General features: G+C 45.3%; 1 protein-coding gene and 2 long non-coding RNA genes across 6 annotated transcripts in view; 1 reads left to right on the top strand and 2 right to left on the bottom strand.

Moving 5' to 3' along the window:
• Positions 1–144: 144 nt before the first annotated feature.
• On the bottom strand, positions 145–2,203 carry LOC144376969 (uncharacterized). The gene is made up of 2 exons (XR_013437409.1): positions 1,010–2,203; positions 145–778 (listed from the first exon to the last, which is right to left on the bottom strand). It is a non-coding gene; the product is annotated as an uncharacterized LOC144376969 (long non-coding RNA).
• Positions 539–9,367, top strand: part of Bbs1 (Bardet-Biedl syndrome 1) — a 28,299-nt gene continuing 19,470 nt past the window's right edge. For all 4 annotated transcript variants that reach the window (XM_040284066.2, XM_040284064.2, XM_005333378.5 and 1 more), the window contains exons 1-11: positions 539–666; positions 950–1,026; positions 1,133–1,167; positions 2,199–2,474; positions 2,999–3,045; positions 3,160–3,198; positions 3,281–3,353; positions 5,796–5,927; positions 7,209–7,315; positions 8,585–8,705; positions 8,861–9,019. In XM_040284066.2, the coding sequence (XP_040140000.1) occupies positions 620–666; positions 950–1,026; positions 1,133–1,167; positions 2,199–2,474; positions 2,999–3,045; positions 3,160–3,198; positions 3,281–3,353; positions 5,796–5,927; positions 7,209–7,315; positions 8,585–8,705; positions 8,861–9,019 (1,113 nt within the window). In that variant the 5' untranslated portion in view covers positions 539–619. The remainder of the gene's footprint in view (positions 667–949; positions 1,027–1,132; positions 1,168–2,198; positions 2,475–2,998; positions 3,046–3,159; positions 3,199–3,280; positions 3,354–5,795; positions 5,928–7,208; positions 7,316–8,584; positions 8,706–8,860; positions 9,020–9,367) is intronic.
• On the bottom strand, positions 3,759–5,803 carry LOC120889524 (uncharacterized). The gene is made up of 2 exons (XR_005733431.2): positions 5,601–5,803; positions 3,759–4,158 (listed from the first exon to the last, which is right to left on the bottom strand). It is a non-coding gene; the product is annotated as an uncharacterized LOC120889524 (long non-coding RNA).

Raw genomic sequence — 9,367 nt, 5'->3', positions numbered from 1 at the left:
GTGTGCATGATTCCTCCTTTTTGCTGGGGGCAGGGACAATAGGATTGAAACCTAGGGAATGGGCAGGAGGGTAATTTTTGCCCTCCTTTCCACAACAGGATTTTGACATCATGAATAAACCAGGATGCACAGTCACACATAGGACAATTTTAGCAGCCCTCCTTTACTACGTTTCTTGCACTTTAAATTATTCTAGGAGCCTAAAAACTAGAAACTGGCACCTTGGGTCAGGATACTCCACGCTGTCCCTTAACCCTTGTGTTTAGTTTCCCGGAGCCTGAGCCTCTACAGAAAGGCAGCCTCTTCAACCAGGTTAACCTTGTTGGTGTTCAAAGCCTATCAGGGGCTCCTCTCCAGGCCTCGAAGCCAGAGACCCCTGTCCCTGCCCCAGAGATTGCAGGAACCAGAAGCCATAAAGCAAAATAAGAGAGATGAAGAGACTGTGCCTCAGTGCGTTGCACTAGCGTGAAAGCCAGTGCGTTCAGCATGGGGTCTCTAGGCTCTGGTCCAGAAAGCTTCTCCCCGGAACCCATGTACACGCGCTTCCCGGTGCCCGGGCGTGATTGGACGCTGCGCCGCGGGGGAGGCGGGGCCAGTTGCCTAGACGACGTCTGCGAAGATGGCTGCTGCGTCTTCACCCGATTCCGACAGCGGCCTAGCTGAGAGGTGAGGGCCCGGGTTCTCAAGGTGTCCTTTCCCACACGTGTAACTTGTGCCTTGGCCGCCGGACTCCGGGATCCTGCGGCTCTTGCGCAGCGCTGACAGTCCTGGAAGGACTCTTGGGAGAAGGGAAACCGTTGCCCTAGGAGTGCAAGTGTGAGCCGCAGGGACCGGGACCCAGGCGTTCAGAGCTCACTGCACTCCTCGGTCTCAGGCACTAACTAGCTCCCCCAAAGTTTCCTTACCCTCGCGTGAGACCCACTCCCCAATTCCGCCCCCCCATTTCCAGCAACGAGGCCAATTCGAAATGGCTGGACGCGCACTACGACCCCATGGCCAACATCCATACCTTTTCCGCCTGCCTGGGTGAGTCTCTGGAATCAGGAACCCCTGGTGCTAGGAGGGTGCGGGAGTAAGATTCCATGGCGAAGGATTTTGAGACTCTGATTAATGGTCTTTTTGTTTATTCCAGCCCTAGCAGATTTGCACGGGGACGGAGAGTACAAGGTAAACCAGTCACCTCAGCAGAGTTGGGGGTGGGGAAGTACCCCAAAGTGAGATTTATCCGTTGGCTCCAAAGAGATTTAGCATAATCTGGAATTCACATGTACAGTGAAGAATGCACTTTTAGGGCTAATTTTATTTTTGCTTCTAAAGTGAAAGAAACCTATTGATTTTCTAATCCAGATTGAAGAAGTTTGTAAAGCACAACAGAATGCTGTTGGGGATTCTACCAAGAACTGCTTTTTAATTTAGTTACCTTGACATGATTCTTTGCTGGAAAAGCAAATTCCTTAGCTGGGGGCAGACAATAAAGTCTAGAGGGAAGTGAGAGTTTTATGTTTATCAAGAGACCACTGATTTTAGGATTGGCCATGAGGTGATTTTTTTTTTTTTCCTGGAGGGGTCTTATGCATGCAAGGCAAGCACTCTATCAACTGAGCTCTATCCCCAGCCCTAAGTTGATAATGGGTTTATGGGGATTCGTTGTACAAGTTTCTCTACTTTTCTTTGTGATTGGGAATTTTCTATAATAAAAAGGTAAATTTAAATTTAATTTAAATACAAATATAATAAAAATACAAATAAATAAGTTTTTAGCCCAGTGGTAGAGCAATTGTGTATTATGTGCAAGGTCTTGGATGAAAGGGGGGAGACAAAAAGAGATGAATAATGAATGGATAAATAAAAACATCAGCTGCCAGCTATTTCTTACCAGGTTCTGTAATTCATTATCTCATTTGGTTTTCACCACTTGTATCATGAAGTACCTAGGTGTTCCCTGCTTGGCTGGAACGCCTCATACCCAGTCAGGAAGGTGCCCAATCGCGTGCGAGAACAGCTTCCCACAGGAAACCTGAGCTCTGAAAGGTTGATTAACTTTCCCAAAGGCACATGACTTGTAAGCCTGATGGCAAGTCCTTTGTTGGTATGAGGATAAAGAAATGAGCATTAGTAAAAAGGCCCAGCCCAAGAAGAGGGTCTTGGGAGAGATCTCTTGGACCCTGAGCCTGGAATGAGCAATTTTTTCCCTGCAGCTGGTGGTGGGAGATCTTGGCCCTGCTGGGAAGCATCCCCGTCTGAAGGTGCTCAAAGGACCAACAGTGCTGGCAGAAAACCCATTGCCTGCTCTGCCAGCTGCTGCTGCTGCCTTCCTCATGGAGGAACAACACGAGACCCGGACTCCAGCTCTGGCACTTGCTTCAGGCCCTTGTGTCTATATATATAAGAATCTTAGGCCCTACTTCAAGTTCAGTCTTCCCCCTTTATCTTTAAACCCTCTGGAACAAGACCTTTGGAACCAAGCTAAGGAGGTAAGCAACATTGGGCATGGGAACAAGAAGGCAAAGATGGCATAGGGTGAAGAGGGCCAGGCTCTGTGCTGGAAGAGTGGGCGCATAGGTGGGCCAGTGGTGGGAGGTTGGCCATAGTTCATCTCCAGCAGCATCAGTGGTGGCCCTTCTGGGTAAGGTGCTGGTTCAGTCCCTAAGCAGTTGCTCCCAGAGAGGCATTCAACCAGGGCTTTTGAAGAGCAGAACTCAGAGAATCCTCTGCATTAGCCACACTCTTGCCCATCTGTGGAGTGAGGGAAACCAAAGAAAGAAGTGGCCCACAAGAGGAAAGTAGGGCACTAGAAGCAGCGAGAGTAAGGGACTTTGAGGGAGGATAATGTGGGTGGCCTTGGCCCCAAGGCCGGATTCAAATCAAGGAAGTTGGGGTTCAGTGCAAGAAAGTTGGGAGGGAAGTAGAAAGGAAGAGGAACTCCTGGAAGTGTGGGCTCCCTGAGGACATGGGTGCTGGAGCTCACAGGCTCTTCTTTTTTCTCTTGCTGTCACAGGACCGGATAGACCCCTTGACCTTGAAAGAGATGCTGGAGGGCATCCGGTGAGAGCCCACCTCCCCCATGACCCCTCCCACCCCCACTCCTGCATCCCAGAGCTCTGACCCTTAGGGGCCATTCTTCTACCAAACCTGCCATACTGGCCACTCTTCTTGCAGGGAGAAGGCAGAGGTGCCTTTGTCTGTACAGTCACTCAGGTAAGGATCCTAGGAAGAGCCAAGGGAAGGGAGTGGCCATGGACTGGGCTGGGAAATGGACATACCACTTCTCTGTGTCCAGGTTTCTACATCTAGAGCTGAGTGAAATGGAGGCATTTGTGAACCAACACAAGTCCAAGACCATCAAGCGGCAGGTAACACTCCTTTCTTCCTTCCTTCCATCCATCTATCTGTCCTTTTCCACCCCCACTCTGGTATGGGTGCTCACCATTGAGCTGCATTCCCAGCCCTTTTTATTTTTTAGTTTTGAGACAGGGTCTTGCTGAGTTGCTCAGGCTGGCCTTGAATTTGTGATCCTCATGATTAGCTGGGGTTATAGATGTGTGCCACCATGCCTGGCACCCCCTTCTCTTTTTATTACCCTGTAAAAAATATTTACTTTTTTTTAAACCATATAACATCAGTGGCAAGTTCTACAACCAAACCAGACCAGTTTGAGTTTGCAGTTTCCTTTCCAGCCACACCACATATATAGAGTCATAAAACAGCAGTACCTTCTACATGTACAGTTAACAGTTACAGCTTTTAACACATAAATATATAATCTTATATAACTTGCATATAGCTTTTATTTTATTGAGGGTAAAGGTATTTTTGGAAAATAAGGAGAATTGCAAAGGGGAAATGTAAATGACTCTAATTTCACTAACCAGAGATTATTACTCTTACCATTTTGGAACATTTCCTTCACAAATAGTCCTATGCATTCTACTTCCCTTGAGTATGTAACATTAAATTTTGAACCTCGAATAATCTTCACGAACTCCCATTTTTAGGCCCAGGCACAGTGGTACACATCTGGAATCACAGCTACGTGGGAAGCTGAGGCAGGAAGATCACAAGTTTGAAGTCTCAGCATCTTAGCAAGATCTTGTTTCAAAATGAAAAGGTCTAAGGTGTAGTTCAGCAATAGAGCAACCCTGAGTTCCATCCCTAGTACTGCAAAAAAAAAAAAAAAAAAAACCTTTATTTTTAGTAGCTCTTGATTATTTCATTGGTTATTAGTTAGTTTATGTAGCCATTCCATCTGAACATTGGGCAAGAAATGCTTCCCTTTTATTCCCTCCATATTTTTCATGGGACCATCCACACCTGTAGAGGCCACCTTAACTGAATGTGCTGGTCAACACATGCTGCGCTATTAACCTGATCCTCAGTTCTCTGAGAATCATTGCTCATTCCTGCTTATCAACTGCTCAGGTCTTTAGTTATTAGCATCTTTGAGTACTCTTCAAACTGAGAAATGGATTAATTATCTGGAAGAGAAGGGGACAATTTTCCCAAGCATGTGTTATGGTTAAGTGACTGGGAACACTAATGTCCATCCATGTTTCTGTGACCTTTAATCCTGTGTGCTGAGAATGATCCCTATTTTTTGTTCTTAATGATGATCACACAGTGGACAGCTAATTTTTCCAAAGATAAATGTTTTGGTTCTGCTAATATTCATGTGAGAAATTCCTTAGAAAGTGAGCATCCTTTTTCTTATTTGTTGTCTAATTTTAATTACAAAAGAACATGTGTGGGCTGGGCATAGAGGCGCAGGCCTATAATTCCAGCAGTTCCGGAGGCCAAGGCAGGAGGATCTCAAGTTGAAAGCCAGCCTCAGCAAAAGCAAGGCACTAAGCAACTCAGTGAGACCCTGTCTCTAAATAAAAAGCAAAATTGGGCTGGGGATGTGGCTCAGTGGTCAAGTGACCCTGAGTTCAATCCCCTGTACAAAAAAAAAAAAAAATTGTCCATTGTAATCCTAAAAAACCCTCCATGATTTCATTGTCAGAGATAAACAGTCTTTGTATTTGAGGGCTTAACTTTTCAGCAGTTTTTTGTTGTTGTTTGAGACCATATCTCAAAATAAAATTTAGAAAGGGCTCTCTGGGTTCAATCCCCAGTACCATTTTTTTAAAAAAAAAGGAAGGGCTGGGGTTGTGGCTCAGCAGTAGAGCACTCGTTTAGCATGTGCAAGGCCCTGGGTTCAATCCTCAGTACCACATAAAAATAAATAAATAAAATAAAGGTCTTGTGTCCAACTACAACTAAAAAATAAATAGTTTTTTAAAAAGGAAAAAATCAGGATCATGATATGGAATCATATAATGTGCCCTTTTCACACTGAAGTATATGATCATTGTCTTTCCTTATATATAAAATCACAACCCAAGGCCTATGCATGGTAGGCAATCACTTTACCACTGAGCTAGACCCCCAGCCCTCTTCCAGCATGTTTATATATTTTAAATTGTGATTTTACAAACGTGACTTTACCTATTGTTTTTCTCTCCCATTAGAAGCATTCCCTATGTCATTGAATTTTTTAAAACATAATTTTTAGGAAACGTCCACGTTGATTTGATCACAGAGATAGCTCATAATTGACTTACTGTTTCCTTTTGTTGTTGTGAGGAAGTTAGGTTTGTTGCATAAACATGTTTGCACATAAATCTGTCATATCTCTGATGCTTCCTTGTCGTCCTCGTCCTCCTCTTTCTTTGCCTTCTTTCTTCCTTCCTGTGACATCAGGGATATCTGGGGGATGGTGTAGGATTCCTTGAGTGACCTCTAGAGTCCTTCTGCAGACAGTCATCACCACCATGATCACCTTGAAGAAAAACCTGGCCGATGAGGATGCCGTGTCATGCCTGGTGCTGGGCACTGAGAACAAAGAGATCCTAGTACTGGACCCTGAAGCCTTCACCATTTTGGCCAAGGTCAGTGTTGGGTCTGACTGACCCTAGGAACACCCAAGATCCAGGCTACAATCCCTCCCTTTTCTCCCACATGGTTCTGGGTAGGACACATTCACTGTAGAAAAATTAGAAACTATTGATAAACATGAAGAAAAAATATTTGAATTCATATCCCCAAATCCCACCACCCACAGAAATCTACTATTAAAATTTTGTCCAGATATAATAGCACCTGCCTTTAATCCCAGCAGCTCAGGAGGCTGTGGCAGGAGGATTGCAAGTTCAAGCCAGCCTCAGCAATTTAGTGAGGCTCAAAGCAACTTAGTGAGACCCTGTCTCAAAATAAAAATTAAAAAGGGCTAGGGATGGTTCCGTTGGTTAAGCACTCCTGGATTAAATCCCCAGTACCAAAAAAAGAAAGAAAGAAAAAAATTTGGAGGGCAAATATACTTCTGCCTGTGGTTGGAAAGCAGGAATTTTCTCCACTTTCTGGGTAAGGAAGCAGGTTGGAGACAGTTTCTTATATGGATATAGATATATAACTTTACATGTTTATAAAAAACAGGATCATGGTTGAGCATGGTGGAGCATGCCTATAATCCCAGCAACTCAGGAGGCTGAGGCAGAAGGATTGTAAGTTCAAGGCCAGCTTTAGCAACTTAGTGAGACCTTATCTCAAAATAATATATAGAAAGGGCTAGGGGTGTAGCTCAGTGGGAGAACATCCCAGGGTTCAATTCCCAGTCCCATTTTTAAAAAAGAAATTAAAAAAAACAGGATTATAATACAGGATCATGTAATGAGCTCCTTTCACATTGAAGTATATGATCAATTAAGGATATGGTCATATGATTAAAACCACATCAGCCTTTTTAAAGGCCACACATATCCATTATCTAGAGTAGCCTAATTTATTTAACCTGCCATCTGTGGTTGGGCACTTAAGTTGCTTTCATTTTTTTCACTACTAGGAACACCAGTGCAGTAGACATCCTTGCCCGAGCATCTTTGGGTGCTTGTAGAAATACTGCCCTTTGGCTAAACTTTATTCCTAGATGCAATAGAGTTTAGTCAAAGGGATAGACTAAAAGACTTTTGCTACATATTGCCATGTTTCCCTCCAGAAAAACTGTATGAGTCTAACCTGTGACCAGCAGGGAGCAAATGAGGAGACAGGGAGTTTTGACAAGGAAGGAGTTACTTGAGATAAGGAAGATTTTTAGATGACTCAAAGGAGTTACTTCAAACCAGGGAGGGGCTGGGGCTCTGAGAAAGCAGGATGTTTGAGCCTCTTCTTTGCAGATGAATCTTCCCAGCGTCCCAGTCTTCCTGGAGGTTTCTGGCCAGTTTGACGTAGAGTTCCGGCTTGCAGCTGCCTGTCGAAATGGGAACATCTATATCCTGAGAAGGTAGCCATGGCCTCCAGGCCAGAGGAATGTTGCAGAAACCTGGTTTTCTCAGGGGGTTGGCAAATGAACAAGGGGGCTTGGGGTCTCTGATATGGGAATGAAAAGAGCTGAGAGTTTTATAAAGGAGACTGAGCCCATGAGCACAGAGGGAATATCTGGAGGCTATGAGACAAGGCAAAAGCAAGAGCCTGGTGGGGTAGCCACAATAGGTGAGCAATGCAGTCAGAAAGCAAGGAAATAGAAAGTCTCTTGTATTTGTTATATCAATTTATAGTGTATGTGACACTTCCTTATGCATTAGTTTGATATTTCATGCAACATTTTTAAATTCCTGAAATATTTATTGAGCACCTACCATTTATTAAGCACTGTGCAAGGAATTGGGGCTATGCTCATAAACAAAACACTATAAATATGGTCCCTTCCTTCATGCAAGAGGCATGTGTTAAAGTCAACAAACCAAGATATTCCAAATTGGATGAGTGTAATGGAGGAAAAATGCAGGCTTACTGGGAAAAAGTACCATAGTTAAGGTGATCAGGAATGTCCATCCAGGGGTGTATGAACCAGTTGCTCAAAAATGTGAGGAAAACTGGGCCTGGTGGCATGTACCTGGAGTCCTGGCTACTTGACAGGAAGATGGCTGAGTCTAGGAGTTCAAGACCAGTCTGGGCAACAGAGTGAGGCCCAATCTCAAAAAAAAAAAAAAAAAAGATTAAAAATTACTCTGCTGGCCAGAGAGTAACTAGAAAGAGGCCCAGAGACCAGTGGGCTGCCAGTCTTCAGATGGGCCATGATGTTGACTTGGACTTGGTGATAGGGAAACGTAGGACTTTGCTTGTGGTTGAAAGCAGGAATTTTCCCCACTTTCTGGATAAGAGAAGCAGGTTGGAAGGACAGGAAACTGGCTTCTACCCAGAGCAAACTCTACATCTTTTTCTTATAAATTGGTAAACTGCCCAAGTCTACTAGCACTGGCTAGACAGTCTAAAATAAGCTCAGTGAAAGCTCTGTGAAATATCAAGCTATCATATAGGTCACCAGAGTAAGGGCAGGAGGGAACAGGGTAGAGAACTCACATGATGTTTTCCAAAGTCACACATCTACTAACGCAGGAGAGGTGGAAACAATCCCCTGGGCATCTGCTCTGGGGCCAAGGTTCCTCTGAGGTTAGGCTGGTTAGGCTGTGGGGCTTAGAAGGAGAAGAGTCAGCCAGGGATTGGAGAAGAGCTTTCTCTGGGGCAGTATAAATGTGTCTTTACTCCACAGAGACTCCAAGCGCCCCAAGTACTGCATTGAGCTGAGTTCCCAGCCTGTGGGGCTTGTCCGGGTACACAAGATCCTGGTGGTGGGCAGCACCCAAGATAGTCTACACGGCTTTACTCACAAGGTGTGGCCTCTGGCAAGCCCCAGCCCTTTCACACATGTCCACCCCAGTCCCCCTGGCTGGAAAGACCTCCTGGCTTCTCCTTCCCCACAACTTCAAGCCACTTCTTCTTCCTACTCCAATCCCTGAGCCTCCGAAGACTCTGTGTTCCCTGCCAGGGTAAGAAATTGTGGACTGTGCAGATGCCTGCCGCCATCCTGACCATGAACCTCCTAGAGCAGCGTTCCCGGGGTCTGCAGGCTGTCATGGCAGGGCTGGCCAATGGAGAGGTCCGTATTTACCGTGACAAGGCTCTGCTCAACATCATCCGCACCCCGGTGAGTCCCACCCTGGCTTCAGCGTCTGTTATTGATCCCTCCTTGCCCCAATCTCACTTGTGAATATTTTTAGCTGCCTCTCCTAACCGTATATGAAGCATTTCAGAAACATTTTTCAAGCACTTTATATGTACAAGTCACCATTTAGGGTGGGGGGGTGTGAAATGATGTTTTCAGGGAGCTCACAACCTACGGGAACAACCAGCACTCCAGACGCAGCATGTGAACACACAAGGCGGCCTGCAGCAGAGCAAAGGCTGGAAAAGCAGAGAGGAGGCCAGTGACCAGGGGAAGGAAGGGGAAAGGTAGACAGGACAAAACTCATGGGACACTTCACAGAGCAAATGG

This window comes from Ictidomys tridecemlineatus, chromosome 4, assembly GCF_052094955.1.
Source record: "Ictidomys tridecemlineatus isolate mIctTri1 chromosome 4, mIctTri1.hap1, whole genome shotgun sequence".
Classification (NCBI taxonomy): Eukaryota; Metazoa; Chordata; class Mammalia; order Rodentia; family Sciuridae; genus Ictidomys; species Ictidomys tridecemlineatus.
Note: the sequence above shows the minus strand (reverse complement) of the source record. Positions and strands in the feature narration are given on the sequence as shown.